Here is a 25,672-nt window from a genome sequence, read left to right as displayed (position 1 = left end):
ATTAAAGTATAATTTATATACCATAAAATTCACCCACTGTATGCAAATCAGTGGTTTTAATAAACTTACTTTATTCTACAACCATTATCACAATCCTATTGTAGAACATGTTCATCATCAGAATATTTTCATCATCAGAACAGATTCCCTTGTGCCCATTTGCAGTCAGTCCCCGTTCTCACCTGTAGACCTAAGTAACCAATGGTCTGCTTTTTGTCTCCCTACATTTGCCTTTTCTGACACCACATGTTAGTGGAATCATATAATCTAGTCATTTGAATCTGACTTTTCTTATTTAGTTTTTGAGGTTAATTATATGTTGCATGTATCAGTTCATTCTTTTTAATTGCTGAATATTATTCCACTGTATAGTTATACCAGATTGTGTATCCATATGTGTATAGTATATATTTTGATTGTTTCCGGTATTGGTAATTATTCACATACATGTCTGTGTAGATAAGTGTTTTCATTTCTTTTTGGTAGGTTGTTAGGAATACAACTTATGGGCCTATGGTAAGTTTATGTTTAATTTCTTGAGAAAGGGCCAAATTGTTTTTTCTGAAGTGTCTGTACTGCTTCATCATAATAGCAATGTGTGAGGTCCATTTTCTCTCCATCCTAAAGAGTGCTTGGTGTGGTCTGACTTTTTGAGTATAGTTATTCTGGTGGATGTATAGTAGTATCTCTTTGTAGTTTTACTTTGCATTTCACCAATGACTAATGGTGTTTAAATATTTTTCACATTCTTAACCATTTCTGTAGCTTCTTTGTTGAAATATCTGTTCAAATGTTTTGCCCATCTTTTGCATCAATTTTAAACAATGAATTATTTATAAGCATATTTTTTATATAGTCTAGATATAAGTCTTTTGTATGTGGTTTGCAGATATTTTTCTTAGTTTCTGGCTTGCCTTGTTTTAAAGAGTAGATTTTATTTTTTTAGAGCACTTTTACTAGGGTTATAGCTAAATTGAGCAGAAAGTATAGAGATCCCGTAAACTTCCCTCCAGCATCCCCCGCTGTCAGCCTTCCCTGGTGAATCTACATTGGCATGTCATTGTCACTCAAACGTGTGGTTTGTTTTTTAATTTTCTTTTTTTTAATAACTTTTTTTTTTTAAAGATTTATTTATACAAGTACTGGGTACAGTCAGAAGCATGGGAGGGTGAGAGAATTCACCAGAGACAGAGCGGGGAGCAGAACAGGCAGAAGGACTGAAGTACACTGCTGAGGGGAGCAGTGGGCACGGCAGGAGAAGTCTACGAGCCATGTGGGACCCTCGCTGGTGGCCAAGGATCGAACCGGCGCTGCAGAGGCTGTGGGCAGCTTCACAGCCCAGCGCTCAACCTCTACGCCACCAGGGGAGGCCCTGTTTTTTAATTTTCTTAGTGGTGTTTTTTTAAGCACAAAGGTTTTTTTTTTTTTTTTTTTTTTTAATTTTCATGAGTTGTTACTACTCTTTACAGAATGATGGTGTTTTGATGTGTCTAAGAACACTTTAGTTAGTCTACACTCGTGATTTTCTTCTATATTTTCTTTCTTGAAACTTAAAAGATTAAAGCAATTCACTGGTTCTTTTGACAACCTTTTCTGAGTTAAAAAATAGGTTAAGAAAGAGGTGAATAGTGCTTCATAATTATAGTAAACACCTCAAAATAATGCTTTTCCTTTGACATTGGATGTTTTCTACTTTGTCAATGAATCAATTAAACTTAATTTCATTTTCCTATTTTCAGTATAATAATTTCATTTCCTGGATATATCTGCTAAGTTTGAAAAAGTTTTTTTTCTCATCTGCTTCTTGTTCATTGTTAGATTTTCTCAACCATATGGTAGGGGAAAATTCTGTCTTTATTCACACTACTTTAAGACTGCCTGGTGGTTCTTTACCCTCTCAGGGGAATTTACATTTTAAAAGATAAATAAATCAGTTCTCATAATGGTAGAAGTTTATCTGAACAAAATTGGATGCAATCAGTTTCAGGATTGTGGGGAAAATAATTCAAGTCAGGCTTATTCATAAGACAAGCTGTCACTGAGCACTTGTTTTCAGAATGGGATCTCTTGAGTCTTTTCTCTGCAACTCTAGACATTCTCTGAAACACTCCAAATTACTTGCTGAATATGTTAAATCACTGGATGAGGAAACTGAGGCTCAAGTTTAATATTTGCTCAGCAACAACATTCTCTTCTCATTATGGTCACTGCCATTTCTTATTGAAAATAGTTGTAGGTTGTATTAACAAATATATTCACACATATTCAAGACACTCTTGTATCCACAGGTTTGCTCTGCTGTGCTCCATCACCTTCACCTAAAGATGCATCCTGACTTATCTCCACACTTGCACACTGAAGAATGCAACGTCTTGATTAACTTGCTTAAGGAATGTCACAAAAATGTAAGAGTTCAGAAAAATAACTGTAAAGCAAAAATGAAACATAGGTACAACACACTGATGTAAAATGTGTTCTCCATTAATAGAAGCAAGTGATAATGTCTTACTGGATCTTAGCTTAGTAAAGAATAGCAATTGATACTTCTGATTTTTCAGAAATCGCTTCCTTTTGTGATTAAGGATCAAGGAGGTCAGGAGAAAGCAAATATTGTACAAAATGAACAATGATGTAAAATATATATGAATATATAAATTAAAAAATAAAAAAACCAAAGTGGTTACCTATAAAAAAAAAAAAAAAACCAAGGAGGTCAGTTTCTTAGGGGACTTAGGGAAATGATATATGATAGTGAGAGTCCGTGTTCTTATAATAAAAACTTTTCCTTTCCCAGTTACGGGGTACTAAACCAATTATGTTCAGCTCTGACTCTTCTCATCATAATGGAATTTTTTTAAGACTTTGTATTTCTTAATGTCTACCATTCTGTGTTTAAAGGAAATTGGAACATTTTATGTAACTAGATGTTAACTAGATTTAATTTATGATTGCCCTAATTTGATAGGTTTCCTTAATTGTTAGTAGAATGGGTAAAGTCCATGGTTAAAACCAAAGAGAAGCTCATTTTTGGAATGCATTAAAATTAAGCTGATATTTTTACAGATGTCAGCTATTTAGCCTTTTTCTTTTATTTGATGCATGATGGCTATAAGAAGCATTTGTGTCTTTCCTTAAGTTTGCATGATGATGTTATTTTCCTCATGATATTCATAAGCTACAGGTACATCAACTAATAGTAGTATTGTCTAAATGAGTACAGTTTTAAAAATTAATAAAGTAGTAAGTATACCCATGACTTGTGAAATCTGTTTTTACTGGTTCAAGAATGTTGTTGATATCAATGTAATATAGGTAAGCTATGTTCACCATATATTTAGATCAAGAATTGCTAGCTGTTTTCATACTCCTCCTTACTGACCTAATTGAAAAATGAGCCAGATTGTATAAGTTAAACAGAAGTTTAGATTTTTTGATCGGAAAAATGTGAAATGTTTATTTTTTGTAAGATTGGGAGTTGATTATTTGTGTTGACTTAGCATTTAAATTTTCTATATGGTCAGTTACAAGGAGAGGTAAAAAGGAGGGATAGTCTACTGCCAGAAAGAAGCACAGTGTGGAGAAATATTTTCTGGAATGACATTTCACTCTTGCATGGATCATGTTACCAATACAGCTAGTTTAGAAATGTGTTGTTATTCATAACAAAAGATATAAATAAGGATGTTTTTATCTCTTTATATTTATTTCCTAGATTAATCAAATTAAGACAGCCCAGAGTTTTTTAATCCTTTCTTTCAAGTAAACTTTGTCTGCTGTCTTTGGTCCATGACTTTTAAAATTGACGTTAAATTAAACCAGGAAAATATTCTTTCCCTTTCAAAAGGATTTCTTATGATAAAGGTAGCATCTTAAATCACTGGAACTGAAGTAGAGTCACAAAATTAATTTTATTGAAGTATAATTTACATATAGTAAATTACCTTTATATTTATTTTCTTAGTGTTTTATGGCTCCTAAAAATCTTTAAGAGCTCTAAAAGGTTTTCACAGTCCTTTTGCCAGAAAAGTATATCTAACAAGTTTAATAAGCAGTCTCCCTTCAGTAGGGTGTAAGCATAAAACTTAGATTTTTCATCAAGCCTTCCCTCAAATCTCCAATTCATCTTTTTCTTTCTTTCTTCTTTTTTCTTTTTTTTAAATAAAAAGACTAGATAGGGTCAATTATAAGGGAAGTTGGTGTAAATGTATGCTTGCATCCATTTTCATTAATGATAGCTAGTGTTACCAGAGTGAATTCTATTTTAATTGTACAATTTGAGTTTTGATAAATGTAAACACTTATGCAACCATCACCATGCCAAAAAAACTTCCTATTTTCCTTTGCAGTCACTCTACCCTTACCCTGGTCCAGAAAACTACTGAATTTTTTTTTTTTTTAAAGATTTATAAAATGGGGTACAGACCAAAGGTATGGGGGGTGAGAAGACTCACCAGAGATAAGAGTGGGGAATAGAACAGACAGATTGACTGAAATACACTGCTGAGGGGAGCAGCGGGTGAGTCAGGAGAGGTCTGCTGCACCATGTTGGTAGCTCCCTGGCTGGGGATTGAACTTGTGCTGCAGTGGCTGCAGATAGCTTCATAGATTGCATACTGAATTATTTTTTGTCCCTGTAGATTAACTCTGTTGTTCTAGAACTTTTTGTAAATGGACTCTGCATTGCATAGTCTTGTGTTTTGATCCACATAATTTTTTGACTTTCACACATACTGTTGTATGTGCCATTATTCATTCCTCTTTTTCTGAGTAGCATCTTCCATTGTAAGGATATACCACATTTTGTCTATCAGTAGACATTTAGGTTGTTTGCAGTGGGCTGTTTCGAATAAATTGATGTTCGTTCATGTATAGGTCTTTGTGTGGATATCTTTTTGTTTCTCTTGGGTAATTCTTAGGAATGGAATGACTAGGTTGTGTGGTAAATCTATTTTTAGCTTCATAAGAACTGCCAAAGGTTTCCATTCTGTATTGTTTTACATCCCTACCAGTTCCCCATCCTCACCAACTCTTGGTATTTTATAAAAGTCTTAGTTTAAAGAGTCAATCTGTGGTGTGTAATAATGATGTTGGTTTTAAATTGTATTTCCTGATGGCTGATGTTTTTGAGCATCTTTTCATGTGTATGTGTATTGACCACATCATGTCTTTTGCCCTTTTAAAGCTCTAAAAATTGACTTGTCTTACGATGAGATGCCACCTTACACCAGTGAGAATGGCACATATTAAAAAAACTAGCAACAACAAATGTTGGTGAGGACGTGGTGAAAAAGAAACTCTACTATACTGTTGGTGGGAGTGCAAAGTAGTCCAAACACTATGGAAAGCTGTGTGGAGGTTCCTCAGATTACTAAAAATGGAGCTACCATATGATCCAACAATTCCACTCCCGGGGATCTACCCAAAGGACATAAAAACATTAATTCAAAAGGATACCTGCACCCCTATGCTTATTGCAGCACTGTTTATAATAGGTAAGACTTGGAAACAACCCAAATGCCCAAAGATAGATGACTGGATCAAAAAGATGTGGTACATATACACAATGGAATACTATTCAGCAAAAAAGAAAAAAAGAAAAAAAAAAAGATAATCTAATGCCATTCACAGCAACATGGATGGAGCTAGAAGGGATTATACTCAGTGAAATAAATCAAAAGGAAAAAGAAAAGTATCAGACGGTTTCACTTATAGGAGGAATAAAGGGGAACAAAAAATGGGATCGGGAAAAAATAATAATCTAAATAAAAGAAACCACAACAGGGCCTCTCTGGTGGCTCAAGGAGATAAGCACAGCTCTGTGAAGATATTATATCCTCTGCAGCACTAGTCTGATCCCCACCCACATGGTGCAGCAGACCTCTCCTGACTTGCCTCTCCCTCAGCAGTGTATTTCAGTCAATCTGCCTGTTCTGTTCCCCACTCTGTCTCTGGTGAATCCTCTCACCACCCCCTCCCCTCCCCGCCCCTGCACCTCTGGCCGGTACCCCCGTTCTTGTATGCATAAATAAATAAATCTTTAAAAAAAACACACAAAATAAAAAAAAACACAACAAAACTAAACAAAAGTAATCAGACTACTATAAATCACAGACATTCTGCAGGGGAGTGGAAGAGAGAGGGATCAAAATGACGGTGGGAGGAGCATAAGGGACTAAGGTGATGGTGCAAGGGTGAAATGGTGGGAATTTTATGAGGATGATACCTGATATAAAATATATACAAAGAAGGAAATTAATTATAAAACAAAAAAAAACAAAAATAATTGTTTTAAAACAATTTTTACTGAAGTAAAGGATTTTTTTTTATCATCAGGCATACAAATTCTTTATCTGGTATAAAGATATTGTGAATATTCTCTCCCAGTTTATGGCATCCTTTTTCATTTTCCTCAAGGATGTGTTTCAAAGATCAGCTTGTAAACTTGATGAAATCCAATTTGTATTATTTGTATTTTTGTGTTCTAAGTATCTTTGTATATACAATTTCCAATGGTTTCTATGGTTACATAATTTTGGACTGATTCCTAATTTGGGAAAATCACAAAGATTTTCTGCCTTTTTTTTCCTCCTGGAAGTCTTAAAGTTCTTTTACGTTTAGGTCTGCAATACATTTCAGTTGTTATGTATGGTATGACGTGTCAGTCAGCGTTTACTTTCTCATGGCTGTCTAGTTTATTGCAGTACCATTTGTTGAAAAGTCTATCCTTTCCCCACTAAATTACCTTGGTTCTTTGTCAGTTGACTGGTGTCTCTAGTCTGCCTGTTCTTAATACCAGTAGCACACCAATATGACTACTAATAGCTTGTCAGTCTCAAACTCATATAGTGGAAATCCTCTAACTGTGTCTTATTTTTCAAAGTTGTTTTAGCTATTCTAGGTCCTTTTCGTAGTCATAAACTTTTTAATCAGCTGTCTCTTTTTATAAACATGTTTACTAGTTTTTCATGTGATACTAAACGTTTTTGACTTGGATTTTATTATCTTTTGTTTGGGCAGGTGGTTCATTTACTTGGGGAAGTTGCTTAATCCTTTCTTTTTAGGTGTATTTTTAAGTAATTTTAGGGCATGTCTTGAGTAGCTTTTATTTTAGGATTAGTTTAGCACAACTACTAAAGCATGGCTGTACTTCTAGCTCCATTCCTACTATATATAAATTATTTGAATTTATCTGTTTCTGACTGTTGTAGTTCATCTTTGTAATTATTGTAGTTATTCTGACTTTGGAGGTTTCATACTATACATGTGCAGATGAATACTCAGTGACTCGAGGTTACCCCATGTGGATTTCTGGAGTTCTGCTGTATATCTTTATACTTTTTAAAAAATATTTATTTATTTATGCATACAAGAACTGGGGTACAGGCCAGAGGTGCAGGGGGTGAGAGGATTCACCAGAGACAGAGTGGGGAACAGAACAAGTAGACTGACTGAAATACACGGTGAGCAGAGCAGCAGGCAAGACAGGAGAGGTCTGCTATGCCATGTGGGTAGCTCCCTGGCAGGCCAGGGATTGGACTAGTGCTGGGCTGTGGAAAGCTTCACAGTGCTGTGCTTAACCCCTTGCACCACCAGGAGGCCCTCTTTATACTCTTAATTACTCCTACCTCTCAAATGTCAGCTGCCTCAACCTACTTGAACTCTGATACTTGCCTCTTCAAATCAGTAAGAGCGCCATTTTCTTTCTGGGGTCATCTTCCACTGCTGCATTGTTTAGAAATCGCCTGTAGGTAGAAAGCTGGGGGTGAATATAGAGCTCAAGTTGTTTTTCTTTTTTCAGGTATCCTAGTCCTATATACTGTGTTGTCTAGTGTCTGAAAGTAGTTTCATATATTTTTCCAGTTTTCTAGTTACTTGCTATGGGAGGGCTAGATCTTTATCAGTTATTCCCTCATTGCTAGAAACAGAAGTTTTGAAGATGGACTTTTACTAAATGACTCTGGGACAATTATATATCATATGGAAAAGGCAAAATTAAATCTATACCTTCTGCAATGGAAATCAGTTAGTTTGTAGTGGATCAGGTACCTAAAAGTTTAAAACTGAAGCTGTGCAAATACTAAGAAAACAGATAAATTCCTATAACCTGGTTATGAGAAAGGCTGCCTAACTAGGACTCAAAATTATTGTTTCTTTGTGTTTCAAAACCTTTATGAGCATGGTCCATATCTTTTGGACCTCATCAATCCCCATGTTTTCCTCCCTCCTGTTACTGCATGCTTTTTTTTGTAGTTGTGCAAGATTCTTATATCTGCCTCCACATTCAGTCTGTGGTTATATTACACTCCATATATCCTCTGGTAAACTTTACTGTGGTAAGAGAATGAAATTGAACAAAACAGGTAAGATCTTTGTATTATTAGGGACATTTTTTTTACTTGGGGTGTCCCTAGGAAAATCTCAGGAATTCCTCCTAGTTGTCCCTGGACTATGCTTTGAAAACCACTCCTTTATAGCAGTCACTTCAAATGTTTCTTTTCATTTGACTAGGTACGCTGAGAGTAGGGCTGGGTGGACTTTTCTGACTGATGTTTCCCAAATGCCTGGAACATTGTTTTCTAGGCACTGATTGATTGATTGACTCATTCAATCAATTGCTCAGTTTGGTTCTCTAAAAATAGACATTAGGCACTACAGGCTTAGTATATAAGAGAAGTGCAGTCCACTGGCATTTCTTTTGCCAATTTCAGTGGGGCATTTTGTGGGTTGTTGTTAGTTATTTTGAGCTTATGGTATGTATAAGTTAATTGAGATACAACACTACCCACCTCCCATTCCATATTTGATTCTCCCTTTTCCATAGTGAGTATCTTGTTCCCCACTACATTGTTATATCCATTTACTATTGATACGTACAATAAAGATTTTCAGAATTACTATGTCAGTAACACCATTAACAAACTTAGGAAAAAATCTTTAAACTTAAAAAAAATTATCTGCTATAATGTGGGTACAGTAAGAATGATGTATTCAAGAACTAGTTTAAAAAATTTTTTTTCTTTGTGTGGTCACATTATGACTATGTAATACTGTGTGGTACAATACTGTGAAAGCAAATGTTATAGTTTATTTATCCAATCTTTCATAGATGTGCATTTAGCTTACTTCCAATAATTTGTTAGGTTCATTTATTCTGCAGTTTTACTTTTGAATTAAAGTGTCACATGGTTCAGTAGTCAAAACTGTAAAGGTTATATTTGGAGAAGTCTCATTTATGTCCCCAACTCTTACTCCCCATCCCCACTCATCCACTGTAAGTAACAGTTTTTATTTGTTTCTTGCTTCTTTCTTTGGTTTCTTTTTGCAAAATAAGCCACTGAAACATTTTCAATTTTACGGTTTTTATGCGGTATTGCAAGAGTATAATTCACATTGGGGTTTAGTTGAGCTGAAAGCAATATGGTTGACCCTTGAACAACTTGGGGATTAGGGGTGCTACATCCTCTACCCTCGCCCGATCTTGCAGTTAAAATTTTTAACTTTTGAATCGCCCCGAACTTAATGACTAATAGCTTGCGTTTAATGAGAAGCTTTACCAATAACATAAACAGTCAAGACATTATGTTTATGTAATATGCATTGTATGTATAGACTTACAATAAAGAGAAAAAAATCCTAAGTGGATCATCATAAAGGTCTTCAATCTTTGTCTTCACTTAGAGTAGGCTGAGGGAGGTGGAGGGTGAGGAGTGCAAGATTCTTATATCTGCCTCCACATCGTGAGTATAAGAGAGCGCTCATGGTTCAAACTCATGTTGTTTAAGGCTCAACTGTGTATAAATTAGCTTTTATGGTAAGATATATGTATATGGCATAATGTGAATAAATATAAACTATGAAGTGCTGCCTTGCATTCTAGAAGCCTAAATCTCTTATTATTTCTACTTGACCAGAAGATGTGTACGTGTGAACATGCATTGTCCCTGTTTATTTGTTGTCATGGAAGTAATTTAGGAAAAAATACACAGGAAATATATTTTTCTGAGAAGGTCATTAGGTAACCATTGGAAGATATTAGTCTTATCTTTTTTTTTTTTTAAAGATTTATTTATTTATTTATACCAGCACTGGGTATAGTCAGAAGTGGGGGAGGGTGAGAGAATTCACCAGAGCCAGAGGGGAGAGCAGAGCAGACAGAGTGATGAAGTACACTGCTGAGGGGAGCAGCAGGCGGCAGGAGAGGTCTGCGCGCCATGTGGGACCCTCGCCCAGTGGCCAGGAATCGAACCAGCGCTGCAGAGGCTGCGGGCAGCTTTGCAACCCAACGCTCAACCGCTGCGCCACTGGGGAGGCCCCTATTAGTCTTATCTTAAAAGCTTGCTAGAGTAACTGTGACCATTAATCCACTGGACCAGAAAAATATATCTAAAGTGGTGGTGAGCAGGAAAAAAAATGTAGCATGAGGCATAGCTTACTAATTATATGTTGTCTGGTGCTCTGAAAGCCTTAATTAGAAAGAAAAGGAAAAGATGTGCTCATTATTACAACTACAAGTTCAGCATTTATGGCATGTCATTATAACAGATCATCAGGCTCTCTGACCCACCCTAAAAACTGAAGAAAAAACACTAGTTTTGGGCTTGTTGAAATTCAGGTTCTTGACTTCAGTGTTTATCTTAATCTGCTTTGGTGTGTTCTTTTTTTCTTGCTATGACAATAGTGATAGGACTTGAAACCACTAGGAGATTTTAATTTTTGATTTTTAAACAAAGCAGACTTTGGACTTCAGATGTCCTTATATTGTGAATTAACTGACTTATTTATGTGGCACCTAATAATAGTGTTATGTGTTGCTGATACATTTGATGACATTTTGAATGGAGGCAAATGAGAAAATGGTATGGTACCAAGCATTTATTAAGTAACTTTTCTGTGGGACTGAGTGTTCACTAGTAAAGTGACTGACTTGTGTCAGTATGGCTACACTGCACTTTGGCATCAGTCCCTGTAATCTGAAGGTGGATTGCGCTGTGATTTTAAAATGCCTTTAGAATAAGTATTGTTAGGTAATGTAATCGCTTACATTCTGTCGTTGTGAGATTTTGATAAGGAAAAGTCTTTATTTTTCACTTTTACCTAAGGATCTGTTATATGTTCTATTTCTGCCTGTTCTTCCTTTGTGGGAAGGCTATGCCTGTTTGTTTGTATATTTTATATTTCTGATTTAACTGTTTGCTGTTTGTATTAACAAGGTAGCATATTTAACCCATTTCTGTAGTATTGCATATTTAAATTCCATGTGCCAAAGACATCAGCATGTGAAGGCATGAAATATTTTACTCCTTTTTTTCCTTTTAGCACAGCATTCTGAAATTTTTTGGCCATTGCAATGATCTTGACCGGGAGATGAGAAAATGCTTGAAGAAAGAGGTAAGAAAAGTGTCAAAAAGTGGAAGTGGTGAAACAATGCAAAGGAACATTTCGAACAATATTACTGCTGTTACTAAATTTTCCTCCAGATTTTGGTATAACAGAGAAAATTAACTTTAAATGTATGTTTTTTCCTAAAACCAAGAGGAGAAATGAAAGCCTCTATTAGGTACAGTTTTAGAACATACGTGTGCACAAATGAAAACAACTTCCTTATTGTAATCACTGTAATTCTCTGGATGAGTTTCAAGGTTTGGGAAATTTAATCTTTCAGCAGAAAGACATGTCAATCAGCTCTTAGTTATTGCAGCTAACTAAAACTCGTAGGCCTCAATTTCCTTCTGTAACATGGGGCAACTAGATTTAGGCACTTTCCAGCTTTAAGATTTTGAATTTCATTTATAATTATGGTATGTGCAAACTATACGGTTCTAGTTTGACTTGTTTGGAAAACTTCGTACTGGAACCCAGTTTTAGGCTGTGACTTGAACTTGGGCACATAACACATCACCAGCCCAGTGAGGCCTGGTTCATTATTGTTTTTTTTATAAGTATTGCTAACCAAGCAAAGAATGTTTTAAATCTTTGAATAAAAATTTAATTCTATTTCTATTTTGTACATCAGATGTTTTTTTGTCCTGAATCTTTATATGATAAAAATTTGCTTTCCAATTTTCATTTTCTGTATTTTTGAAATTTTTTACCTGTTAGCCTCATTGAAAGGTATTAGACATAATATTTGAAGCTGCTCAGCATATCTATCTTTATATTTTTGCATATTCCATTTTCCTGTCCTTTTTTGCTTTCTGGACTCTCTTTCCAGGGTCTTTACCTTTTGAAGAACTTTCTGGTGTTCTGAATTTAGAGTGGTAATTTTGTTTGTATACACAAATGTATACATGTATTAGTGTTTTGAAAAGTTTTCCTTCGTATGTGTAAAGACTAGTTTATACAGAAACTAAATGTAGGGCTGTTTTGTAAGATTATGGGAAAATAGTTATATGTTACTTAGTGACATTTCAGTCAATGAAGAACCACAAGTACAGTGGTGGTCCCAAAAGGCTGTACAATACAGCCTCAGTGTGTCATAGGTTATACGGTCTAGGTTTGTGGAATTACATTTTGTGATTTTCACACAATGATGTTGTTTAAGGACACATTTCTTTGAACGTGTCCCTGTCCTTAAGCGATGAAGGACTATCAAGTCTGCAAACTATTTTATTCTGTATGGCTGTTTGTTACATGTTTTCAGTTGTGCAATGTAGCTTTTTCCCCCATTAGTTTTTTTTTCTCCTAACAGTTCTATAATTTTGCTGTTTATTAGATCTTCATATGACATTTCCTTCTCAATGTTAGGCACTGTTTGGTAGAATAATGTAGATATTTTTCATATTTTGTTTGTTTGGGTTTGTTTTTATATAAATTTTAGATTTTCTCCTTGGCTTATTTTCTAAGTCCTCTATGTACTTTCTATGTTGCTTGGTTGCCTGATATATAGATGTTATCTGCCTGTTCTTTCATCCTCCTAGCCTCTGAATCTGTGCTCATTTACTTTCTTTGCTTTTAATGCTTTCTAGTTTACCATTTTTGCGTCTAATGTTTTCCTGCTACCGTTTCCTTCATGTGTCATTTGAGTACTTTATTCCTTGAGTTTTTTAATAGTAAAAGGGTCTGGCCAGTTTTTTCTAAGTCTGTCTTTGCTGCAGTGTTGCTACTTTTGTTCATTTTATTGACAAAATCACTAATACTGCTTTGGTGTCATCTTCTTTTATCCTTAATTTTTTTTTTTGTTTGTTTAGTTTGGTTTTTGGTTAATTGGCCTTCCATTCTATTTGTGTTATTTGGTAGAATTTTGTGAGTATCACCATATTCATTCTTTTTTTCTTTTATTCAGGTATCCTTTGAAGATATCTTAACATATATTTCAATATAGACTGTGTTTTGCTTAGCACAATTACTTCTTTATTGGCCAGCTACAAAGTATTATCTTTTCCCTTTAAGAACCTTCTCCCAACTTGATTGCTGGGGACACTCCATTATATGTAATTAAAGACAGATTATTTATTTTCTTCAGTGCAGGTATTCCTCCATGTTCTGAAAATTTTTACAAACTTTTAAGCAATGAAATATCCTTTTCCCCCCAGTAGTATTATGAGTGAAATTAATATATGATAAGTAAAAGAATTGATTTTGATGAAAGGAACCTATAATTTGAAGTGGCTCTTTAATGAGAAAGAAAAAGTTTGAAATTAGCATTCCAGATTATATGTCAAAACTCCTTTATTTATAACTTTAGACCTAGAAAACATACTAAAGATTATCAAGGCTAACCTATTATATTTGAGGTTACTGGCCCACAAGATCAGATACATCAGAGTCATAAGCCTCCCATCATTATCTCAGGGGTTGGGGAAAGGGATGCCATCAAGTCCCTGGTTAACCATCTATCTTTATAGCTCCATCAATCATCTGTCTGTCTATCAGTAATCTTTGTTTCTGTGGCCTTTTTCCGTATCTCTGGCTCCTGAAAGATTTCGATGTCCAGCTGTTCATATATACTCAGTTTTTTCAACTTTGCTTCCTGCCCCTCCTACCTCTTGACCCTTTATTCACCTTTAAAATATGTCTGTAAGCATGTAAATACAGACATATAAAGACACTTAAATTCAAGTTTCTCTGCTTTAAAAGTGTGCTTTTTCTAAGTGTCAGTCTCTTAGGCTTCCTATTTTAACCTACTGGCTACATCAAAATACTAGGCTGAAAACCTCTGTAGTAGAGAGTGCATTTAGATCCAACATAGGATTTGGGGAGAATCAGGTTTGATGACTATTCATGATGAAAGGATCCTGAAAGTTTAGCAGACTTTTAAGTTTCCAAATGAAACAGTATGCTTAAGGGCCAGTTACTCTTTTGGTAATATTTACAGAAATTGAATGTGTTTAGGTTGTCAGAACTAATAGGCACACTGTAGTCCATGTCTGTCAGACTCTCCTTTTTAATTTTGGTTTGGTATTTTTTTATAAGGGGTATTTGTATTAAAGTGCTTCATAGATAGATACTAGAAGGCAGAAGCCATAGATGTTAGGAACCAGTAATATTCAGCCTGAGTAGATATCGGTTATCTGAAATCAGATATTTGGCTATAGCAGGGGAGCAAAAAAGTACAGGGCAATAGGAGAATTTGAAGGGAAACACTTAATGGTGTAACATAAAAAGCTTTGGGACGAGTAGAAGTGTCTGGCTATTTCTCAAGGTAGTCAATATCTCATAACTAGAAATGTTCAAGCAGAGATTAGATGATTTACTAGATTGTGAACTGCTGGAGAACAGGGACAAAACTCATCCATATCCTTCATCTATTGGAAGGAAATTCATATATTGGGAGGAAATTAATTCAGCAAAAATTTCATTATTTGTATATGTGTTAAGATGTTGGTGCAATACTACACTGAATAAAATTATTGTAGTCTCCGGGGTGACTGTTTTCAGTCTCAGAATCATTGAAATAAAAGACAAAAATTTTGTCAGTAAAAGCAATATTTGCAAATGTTTTTAAACATTTAATACAAATGGTGACATAATCTACTGTCTCTTTTCTACCCCCTTTCTTTTATTTTCCAGTACATGGAAAAGAGGACCAAGAGCAGGGAGCGTGGCAATGCAATGCGAAAGAGAATTTTTAATCCTGCAGAGGAATCTGAAAAATAAGATTATATTTTCATTGGATACCTAAGAGAAGATCTAAAGACTCTTACTTGATAGCTGAAAGAATCCTATCTCCAGAATCCTCTGAATGGAAAGTGACCCATGTGAAATCAAGCCATGGAGGAGTTCAGAAAGTCTGGGTTCTCAGTATTCATGGGGCAGCAAATCTAACTTCTAACATGTTTCTTTCTACTGCCTACAACTAGATAACATTCAAGTAATTTATCTTCCTTAATAAAATAATTGGCTTTAACCATATTTTCTCAGTTCTCTTAGATTCTCCTGGGATTAGGGAAAAATGACCCCATTAGAGGTTCCTTTTTTTTTGACAGTGTGGCATGTCTGGGACTTATACAGACACAAGCAAAAAGAGTTTGGCAAAAAGAGTTTGGGAGAATTTGAATTATGTTAACTATGTTAAAAATCTTACAAATTTAGTTGTTTTTTAACAACTGTTTTCTAAAGGTTCTGTGTTTAACATTGATAAAAATGTATCTGGTTAGAATTTAAGTCTCAGCCGATTTTACTTCCTTGTTTGGTTGAATGTGCCTGCCCTGGGTGCTAGTTAACACCTGGGCATTAACCCTAAACCATTATGTCTCCTTTCCTGGGTAGAGGGCTCTGCTTTCCAGGCTCATTTCTAGCTGTCACCCCACTGGTGTTCCTTCTGCCAGGTGTTCCTGAGACCTGTGACAGTCTAAATTCAGCAGCTTCCAGCCATGGCCACAGCAGGGGCTTGATCTTGTCAGAGAAGGTGTCAACAGGCTGTGAGCTGCTTCTGGTGAATTCTGTGTATATGTGCCACATGAGGCCTTGTTGGTGTTAGTGTTTAATAAGTGGTTTTCCTGTCACAGGAGGTACCATTTTAAGATGTTGGACACTCATTTAGCAAGGTGGCTACACAGGATAAGAGACATTTGATGAAGGGGGTGGAGGAAGAAGTAGACTTAATGCTGAGATCCCTTTCAAAGTTGAGATTTATGAGTGTCTGTTTTCCCCACAGGGTTCTCCCTCCCCCCATTGTGTGTCAGCTACAGAAATAAGACATTTTTACCTTTTTTTTTTTTTAAAGATTTATTTATTTAATTATACAAGCACTGGGTACAATCAGAAGCGCGGGAGGGTGAGAGAATTCACCAGAGCCAGAGCAGGGAGCAGAATAGGCAGACTGACGAAGTACACTGCTGAGGGGAACGGCAGGCGTGACAGGAGAGGTCTGCGTGCCATGTGGGACCCTTGCCGGGGGCTGGGGATCGAACCGGCGCTGCAGAGGCTGCGGGCAGCTTTGCAGCCCAGCGCTCAACTGCTGCGCCACCGGGGAGGCCCAAGACATTTTTACTTTTGAAGCTTGTAGTAAACTGACATGTTGACTATTGTAGTAGAGTAGTTAGTGCCAGAAAGGTAGGTGTCATAAAATATAGAAATGGGGTCTATGCCCAACCTTCAGGAAAGCCTCCCAGGAAAGCCTCCCAAGTAATCCATTTAACAAAGGTAACCTTTGACAAGCAGAATGAAAATGTAATATATTCTGGGAACCAAGTCATTTGTGTGACTGGAATACAAGAGTTACTGGTGGAGGAAGTTCAGAAATCTCTTTGAATTCTATTGGAATTTCAGTGCAGTTGTGATCAGTTGCCAAATTTTCACACAGCAATTAGGAATTTGAGGAGGCAGCTTAGTTGGGAGGGTGATTTGTTTCAATTTGTATTTTACTTAGATTTTTCGGTTTTCATTTGGGAGATAAATTGGAAGAGAAGGGACACTATACTCTGGGAGCTCAATTAGATTTTTACCTTAACTTAGGTAAGAACTGAGAACCTGTAGTGTGGAGATGGCTTTCGGGCCTCTTGAGTATTCAGCTCTGGAGTTTTCAGTAGCCTGGACTTTGCCTAAACTGGAATAGAATCGAGACATAGAAGCAGGCAGATAGATGGTTGCTTAAGTCCTGTGGACTGATGTCGATAGTGGACTGTAAGTTGTTTATAAAGCCAAATGAGATTTGAGGGGTGAGGGGGGTCATTTCATTTTTAAAAATGGTATAAGTAGGAAACTTTTATGAAACATTAAAACAATTTATAAGTTTTATGGAGTAAAAGGTTAATATCTTAATTTATACTCCAATAACATTTGACTCTCCAATAGTATTTATAATTGACAGTTGGGTTAGTCTTCTATACATTTACATAAATATTTCAATATAGGATAGGGAGCCCCATATTTGGAGAAGGAACAGGCACAGAGTAAGAAGGCAAACCACAGAGAATAGTCCATAGATGATGTCAAGGGGGCTACTGAGGAGGGGTTGTCATTGGATCAAAGTAAGGAATGAGGGGCCAGTTGGATTTGGTCCCTGCCTTCTGTGGTGAGGTGGTGGATGAGTTTGGAACTGAGGATATAAGCACATTTGAAAAGGTTTGGCTCTAAAGGGAAAGACATTGTCAGCTTGAGAGAGTCTTCTTGCAATATCAAAAAATAGAAGAAAAGGCCCTCTTGGGAAGGGGATTATAATGAATTAAATACCAGAAATGAGGGAGGCATTAATTGTAGAGTGAAGTGTTTGAGGATGCAAGAATGGAAGAGATTCAGGACTCAGGTTGACAGTGATACAATTTTTCCCGAAAACAAAGTAGAAGCTTGAAACACTATAGGAAAAGTAAGGTATTCCATTCGGAGAGAACTAAATATGTGTTTGTGCAGTATGCCATGTTTCTTCTACAGAGAATTAAGAGCACATGCTCAGTGTGTCTGAGGTAAAAAATCTCAGACATACTAATATGGTCACCAATAACCAGTAATAGGTAGAGGAACATTTAATAATTAGCTCTCAAAAAAAAAATCCACTAGTTTATAGCATTTATCATTTTCTGTGGTGTAAATACTGCTGTGTCAGATTGCAGTTTACCAAATTGATAACAATGGATGTGAAGTTGACGAGGTGCCTGGCCTCTCCTGAGCTGACTCCAGTCCTCCACACATGGCACTTTGTTGAAGGAATTGCAGAGAATCATTGGGTAAATAGATTGCCTTTCCCACCTCTAGCATTTTTGTAAGTTGGAAGTAAATATATCTTGTCCCCGATTTTACTACCAAATGATTAAGTTACAAAACAGACTGCTAAGTATATCACTGGTGTAATAAAAATTGTATGTGTCCAATAAGAGTTGTGAAAGAAAAAAACAACAAAAATAAAATAGAACAAGAAGGAAAGTATTCTAAGATGCTGTGATTTCTGTGACAAGGCAGCTGTAGTCCAGGACTACCGAAGATGAGGATCTCCAGGGGTGTGTCATCCTGTAGGAGAGTGAATAACTGAATGCTGATGGATTTAGGAAGGACAGGACACCTCTGTGCCCTGATTGATGCTTGGGTTTGTGCCCCGGGGCCTCCAACCTCAACTCTTCTTAATCAGGTTGCCTGGGTAGTCGTCTCAAGGATGACTGGCATTGGATGTTAGGAGGCTGTTACCTTCTGTGTGCCTGCCTTGATGGGTTTTGCAGCCTTTGGATTTCTTTCCTTTCCTTTTTTTTTTTTTTTTTTTTTTTGGTTTTAACTCTTACACTTTAAATGAAGTGGTTGGACTAGCTTACTGTGTTGTTTGCCGTTGAATCCTTACTATCTGCCTAAAAAGTAAATAATTAATAAGAGGATAACTCTTGTTATGAGAAGTTCTGTGACTCTGAGGGCAGTTTAGCCTGGGTCTTGTAGTTTGTTTTGTGTTCATGTTTTCTCTTTTAAGTTCCATCCCATCTGGGGCCTCCCTGGTGATGCAGGAGTTAAGAGACAGAAAACACGGTGAAGTTGGTCCAGGTGAGCAAGGGAAAGAAGATGAGGGGAGAAAGATGGCAGGGGCCAGCTTCACACAGGTCTTGGGCCCCTGCCATCCTGGGAACCTCAGGATTTTAGTGAGAACTTGGATTTTATAAAGGTCTCTCTGGCTGCTGGGTAAAGAATGGTTATGGTTAAACTAATTTAACTTAAATTTAATTAAAAATTTTTAAGCATCAGTTCCAAATCTACGAGGGAAAATATTAGTACATTTTGCATAGGATTACTATGAGGATTAGTTGAGATAATGTAAAGCTTTTAGCAAAATATCTGCCACAAATGGCCCACTGAATATTGTTCTTCATAAGTGTTTCTAGAGTGGAATGTTGGAAACACTTCCCCTGCTCTTTGGTAAAATTTACTAAGTCACTTGGGGTGATTGTATTTGGACAGGGCCCCAGCAGACAGGCGGGGATCAAAGGATGAGGTGAGGAGCTTGTTAGGAAGCAGAAAGCAAGGCCAGATTAATACTGGTCCATAGAAACCCATCCCAAACTGTCTTTGCCCCATCCCCTCGCTCCCCTCTTCCTGTGTGGATCTCTTTATAAAGTTACATGACCCAGGGCTGGGCTGTCTGCATCTCCTGGTGTTACTGAAGTTTCTGGGTTTGGTCATGTCTCCAGTCTCTGCTCTTTTCCCTAGCCCTCTGTGGCTGAGGATTTGTTTACAGTAGTCTTTAAATTTTCTTTTGCATGATGGCATAGTTGCAATGACTCGCTGGCAATCTAAGGCTGTTTTTATTAGGTGCTTTTGAAATTGCTGTTGGTATTGTAGGCCAGAAAGTCCTCACTGACCCAGAAGTTACACTAATGAAAGGAAATCAAGATGGATGTGTTGGTACCATTCAAAGTGGCTCTAAGCAATCCATATCCTCTAAGGGGATCCAGAGGCTAAAATACCTTAGAAAAATTAAATGGCACTTGTAACATACTCCTAGCAAAATACTGGTTCTTTACACTTCTACTTCCTGAGTCAGTGTTGGAGGAGTAACCTCTGAGCCAAGATGGCATTTTACAATATCAGGTCTAATCACGTCATTGTTCCAGATCAGGTGCTCTGTTACGTTTTTAGAAGTTGTTTTTGGTGTATAAAAATCCACCAAAAATACTCTTCTACTGTGCAGATCTTTTTTTTTTTTTTAAAGATTTATTTATTTATGCATACAAGATCTAGGGTACAGGCCAGAGGTGGGGCGGTGGGTGAGAGGATTCACCAGAGACAAGAGTAGGGAGCAGAACAGGCAGATGTACTGAAATACACTGCTGAGGGGAGCAGCGGGCGAGACAGAAGAAGTCTGCTGTGCCATGTGGGTAGCTCCCTGGCTGGGGATCGAACTCATGCTGCAGAGGCTGTGGACAGCTTCACAGTGCTGTGTTAACCCCTTGTGCCACTAGGGAGGCCCAGATATTTTTTTTTTAAGATTTATTTATTTATGCATACAAGAGTTGGGGTACAGACCAGAGATGCAGGGGGGTGAGGATTTACCAGAGACAGAGTGGGGAACAGAACAGGCAGACTGACTGAAACACACTGCTGCGGGGAGCAGCGGGCGAGTCAGGAGAGGTCTGCTGCACCATTTGGGTTGCTCCTTGGCCGGCTGGGGATTCAGCTCCTGCTTCAGTGGCTGCGGATTGCTTTATAGTGCGGTGCTTAACCCCTTGCTCCACCAAGGAGGCCCTACTGTGCAGATCTTAAAAGGAAGTGCTCACACAGCCATGTTCCCCAGGTTCTTCACTATTGCCCTCTCTCCATCAGGACATCTGTCTTAGGTTTTAGAGCTATAGCTCCGTCCAGTTCATGGTTTTGAGGGTCAAAGTCGGTAGGCAGTGTGGCATGCAGCTCTGGACTAAGCCCTACTTCTCTTTAAATTACATTTCAAAAAATTTGTCACTTGCAGAAACTCTTAAGAGGCGGGAAGGGTATGAGGAGAAGGAGCAGAGGTCCTGTGACCTACCTTTATCAAGTACCTGGCCCCAAACTAAATGCTGGTGATGCGTGATGAATGAGGTGAGGGCTCATGTCACGAGGGACCACCTTAGTCTTGGTAATGAGTTTGGCTTTCCTTTCAAGGGCCTGGGAAATTGTAGGGTGCATGCAGGATGCAGAGTGAACTGATAGATTTCCTTCACTAATGTTGCTTTCCAGTATGTTTAGGTGAGGAAGGACTGTTGAAGTTGAAGAGTTCAAGCCATGGTTTTCACCTGAGAAATCTAATTTTGCAGAATGCTGTGAGCACAATTTTACTTAAGAGAGAAGATAGAAAGTTGAGCTTTTTCTGACCTTTCATAAATGGACTTTAAAATCAGATTAATCTCCATGGAGTTTTTAGCTCAGAGCACAGCGTTAGTGTCTCAAGAAAGATTGGGCTAAGCCAAATAAGAAATTATGTCATTGGCCTGCCAGGTGGGCATACCAGAGATCATTTTGTGCTTACCAACAGAAAAGTTTCCAAGTCCCAAGTGAGCTGCCATTTCCATCACATGCTGATAGAGAAATTGGTACATTTTAAATTATATCATTTGCAGGAGTTCAGATATGCTGCAATCCAGCCATAGTGCATCCTCATGCCTGTCTCCCCCGCGTGTGGTCACTCAAGATGTCCACAGTGGGGAGTGCAAGGGAAAGCAAAGGGAGACTTGGCTGAACTGTTTTCAATAACTGAAGAAACTGGTTCAGTATGTACCTCCTTTGACATAGCTGTGAGAGGAGCTTGCTACATCCAGGTCAGTGACCTTTGTTATGCTAACATTGCCACATGTTTATCAAAGAAATATTAGCAGTTCATACAAAGCATACAGAAGTACCCACTACCTAGCATTTTTACTAATTTTAATATTTTATGATAGTTGTTTCAGGTTTTTTTTTAAAGAAATAATACATTACAAATGTGAGTGAAGTTTCCTATGTATCTTATCCCGGTCTCATTTTCCTTCTTTTATCAGAAGTAGCTACTGCTCTTACTTAGATCTATTTCATTCCCATGTATGATTTTATTCTTACATACACAGAGCATTCATATTGCACATCTAACATTTTACTTAGACATGTTTGCTTGTCTAACATTTTACTTTGCATTGTGCTATGTGTGGTCTTTTGTAGCTTACATTAATCGCAGAATATTTTGTTAATAAATGAAGCTCTTGTTTATTCATTTTTAACTAATATGTAATATTTCGTTGTTTCACTACCACAGTATATGTGCTTCCCTGTTGACAGTCATTTGGGTATCAAAATTTTGCTGCTATGATCAATGCTTTAGTTAGCCTTCTTACAATCTTGTGCAATCTGAGAGTATCTTTTTGGCTTAAACCTGGGATTTTAATTGTTGGACTATAAGGTATGCATCTTCAACTTTACTAGAAGTTTCTAAATTATACCCCAAATGGTAATAGACAATATCTTAATGATAATTATGTTTTTCTATCTATGAATATAATCTCTCTAGTCAGGTCTTATGTGTTCTTAAATAACTTTGCATCTTCTGCTAAATTTCTTCTTAAGTAGTACTTTTAAAGTAACATGGTCTATTTTATTACTAGTAGATAGGGATACAGTTGATTTCTTTATATTAATTTTATATCCAGAAAACTTGCTGAATTTTCTTATTCTGGTAGTTTATAGATTATCTTTGATTGTTCTAAATAGATGGTTGTGTCACTTAAGACTTTTAATAGGATTGCCACTTTTTTTCGAGTGTTTATACTTCCTTTTATTCACATTTAGGGCATCCGGTACAGTGTCTGATGTATGCATGGGCTTCTCTAGTTACTGACATTAAATCCTAGCATTTCATTGTAAGTTACATGTTTGTAGTAGGCTTTTGGAAGATACCTATTCTTTGTTTTTTTTTTTTTAAAGATTTATTTATTTATACAATCACTGGGTACAGTCAGAAGCACAGGAAAGTGAGAGAATTCACCAGAGCCAGAGTGGGGAACAGAACAGGCAGACAGATGAAATACACTGCTGAGGGGAGCAGCGGGCATGGTAGGAGAGGTCTGTCATGCCATGTGGGACCCTCGCCAGCAGCTGGGGATCGAACCCGTGCTGCAGAGGCTGTGGGCAACTTCGCAGCCCAGCGCTCAACCGCTGCGCCACCAGGGGAGGCCCAGAAGATACCTATTCTTGATTAAGCATTTTTCTGTGGTGGATATTGTGGCTCCCGTAATGCTGAGACTGGAAAGCTAAACTATGCATTTTCTCAGGATCCCTAACAGTTAGGCTTTCATATAGGAACTAGCATTCTTTAATCACTGAGGTTGGGATTTGAATGGACTTAAGTTGGGGAAGTTGTATGTGTCCATTTTACTGGCATGGATCACAGCAGACATGATAGGGTTATAGAGCTGGCAGTTGTAGATACAGTTTTCTCTTTTTGGCCAGGCGATTACTAAGAGTGTCAGGAGCACATACCCAACTCTGCAGTGTGGCTTTGGGAGTCGTTCCTGGTTTCTTCATCCTTCCTGATATTTAAGTTAGCTAACACCTTGTAGTAAATTCCTTTCTGCTATTACTTACTATACGTTCTCCTTTTAACTTCCATTATATAAATTATAGTTCTATATTTTATGTTCATTTTTAGTTTTATATTAATATCTCTGGTTGTCTGAAGCTTATTCTCCAACAAATTCCTCAGGAAGGTCTCATGGGAACAGTATTTCCTGGGGTATTTGTATGTCGATCACAGTCTGTCCTGTGTCTGAACTCATCCAAGGAGTTTTGATGCAGATCATTTTTCTGACCTCATGGAGCTCTCTTTTCTGTTGTGTTTGTGTAGTTTTTTGTTTTTGTTTTTTTTTTAAATACACAGCATGTGCTTTCTTGACTTTGTTTTTCTCTGTTCCTTTTACCGGAACCTTTACTTTTCTTAACTTCTTTTTTTTTTAATGTTGTGTATATATTTTTTAATTAATTGATTTATTTTTATTTTTAAATTTTATATATTTTTTACATCATTTTTCATTTTTGCACAATGTATGCATTTTCATCTTGGTTCTAGTCCCCATACAATTCTTTGTCCTTACTCTGCATTTCCTCCCCAGAAAGTATGAGACTTCATAGAGGCTAAATTGCTCCTGCCTTTTTATACCTTTCCCTTGTATTCACCTACTATTGCAATGAGTAAAATTCCTTCCAGTTTCATTTGGTTGCCTCAGAATGGCCTGTCTAGCTTTGCAGTGAGCATGTGTTGGTTCTTTTGAGTTCCCAGTGCTTCACATGCCCCATTGCTTCCCTCTGCTTTTTTCCAGGCAGATGCTTGTATCTCACTGGTCTTGTGCTCTTGATGACTTGTATCTACTCATTTGAACTTTGGGGTTTTTGAGTGACTTTTTAACCTACTTTTCTTGTAAGTCTTGTCCACCTTGGTTTGTTTCGCTGTTTAGTTCCTGTTTTTTTTTTTTTTTTTTTTTAAGATTTGTTTATTTATTTATTTATTTATTTATTTTTTTTATAAATTTTATTGTTATATTCCCCATACAATTGCAGCCCCCCATTCTGACCCCAATCCCTCCCCTCCCGCCCCCGCCCCCCTAAAAGTGTCTCTGGTTCATAGTTTTTTGTTGATTTTGATTTTCACTTTCTTACAGTTTTTCATTTTCCTGGTCCATTATTTAAGTTTTCTAGATTCCTGCTATGAGTGAGACCATCCGGTATTTTTCTTTTTCTTTTTGGCTTATTTCGTTGAGCATGATCCCTTCCAGCGCCATCCATGTTGCAGCAAATTGCATGTGTTTATCTTTTTTGAATGCTGAGTAATATTCCATGGTATATATGTACCACATCTTCTTGATCCAGTCATCTATTTTTGGGCATTTGGGTTGTTTCCAAAGCTTAGCTATTGTAAACAGTGCTGCTATAAAAATAGGGGTGCAGGTGTTCTTTGGAATTGATGTTTCTGTGTCCTTTGGGTAAATACCTAGGAGTGGAATTGCTGGGTCATATGGAAGCTCTATGTTTAGTAGGTCCAGAAATCTCCACACAGCTTTCCACAGTGGTTGGACCAGTTTGCACTCCCACCAACAATGCAGAAGAGTTCCTTTTTCTCCACACCCTCGCCAACATTTGTTGTTGCTAGTTTTTTTAATATGTGCCATTCTCACTGGTGTAAGATGGTATCTCATGGTAGTTTTGATTTGCATTTCCCTGATGACAAGTGATGTTGAACATTTTTTCATATGCCTGTTGGCCATTTGCATTTCCTCTTCAGAGAAGTTTCTTTTAAGCTCTTCTGCCCATTTTTTGACTGGATTATTTTCTTTGTTGTTGTTGAGTCTCATCAGCTCTTTGCAGATTTTTGTGATCAGTCCTTTATCATTAGTGTTGGGTGCAAAAATGTTCTCCCAGTTGGTGGGGTTTCTCTTTGTTTTTGTTATTGTCTCTTTTGCTGTGCAAAAGCTCTTTAATTTGATATAGTCCCAGCTGTTTATCTTTGCCTTCACTATCACTGCTTTGGGTGATGTGTCTGTAAAGATGTCTTTGATGTGCAAATCACGTAGTGTTTCGCCTATATTTCCTTCTATATATTTTATGGTTTCAGGTCTTATGTCTAGTTCTTTAATCCATTTTGAGTTGATTTTTGTGTATGGTGTGAGGTAGTTCCTGTTTTTATGTGGGGATTTGGAAAGATAGAACTTTGCTTTCACAGATAGAACCATATTTCCAGAATTTTCTACCATTAAGTTTTTGACATGGACACTTTATAAAGGCTAGAATCAATCAGTATCTCTGCTCTCTTCCTGAGTAGACTGTGCTT

At 37.1% G+C, this 25,672-nt stretch overlaps 1 protein-coding gene across 4 annotated transcripts in view; it reads left to right on the top strand.

The window, feature by feature from the left end:
- CMC2 (C-X9-C motif containing 2) overlaps positions 1–25,672 on the top strand; it is a 46,171-nt gene that overhangs the window by 7,217 nt on the left and 13,282 nt on the right. For 3 of the 4 annotated variants that reach the window (XR_008552431.1, XR_008552432.1, XR_008552433.1), the window contains exons 1-3: positions 2,289–2,405; positions 11,317–11,388; positions 15,010–15,310. Coding sequence is in view for 1 of the 4 variants with exons in the window: in XM_037516206.2 (XP_037372103.1) it covers positions 2,325–2,405; positions 11,317–11,388; positions 15,010–15,096 (240 nt within the window). In the remaining 3 variants the exon portion in view is untranslated. Of the gene's footprint in view, positions 1–2,288; positions 2,406–11,316; positions 11,389–15,009; positions 15,508–25,672 lie in introns of those variants that run through there. The other variant, XM_037516206.2, reaches the window with a different exon arrangement.

Source organism: Talpa occidentalis, unplaced genomic scaffold (assembly GCF_014898055.3).
Source record: "Talpa occidentalis isolate TD23 unplaced genomic scaffold, MPIMG_talOcc4v2.1 talOcc4.17, whole genome shotgun sequence".
Classification (NCBI taxonomy): Eukaryota; Metazoa; Chordata; class Mammalia; order Eulipotyphla; family Talpidae; genus Talpa; species Talpa occidentalis.
The sequence above is the reverse complement of the archived record's forward strand: the minus strand, read 5'-3'. Positions and strand labels throughout refer to the sequence as shown.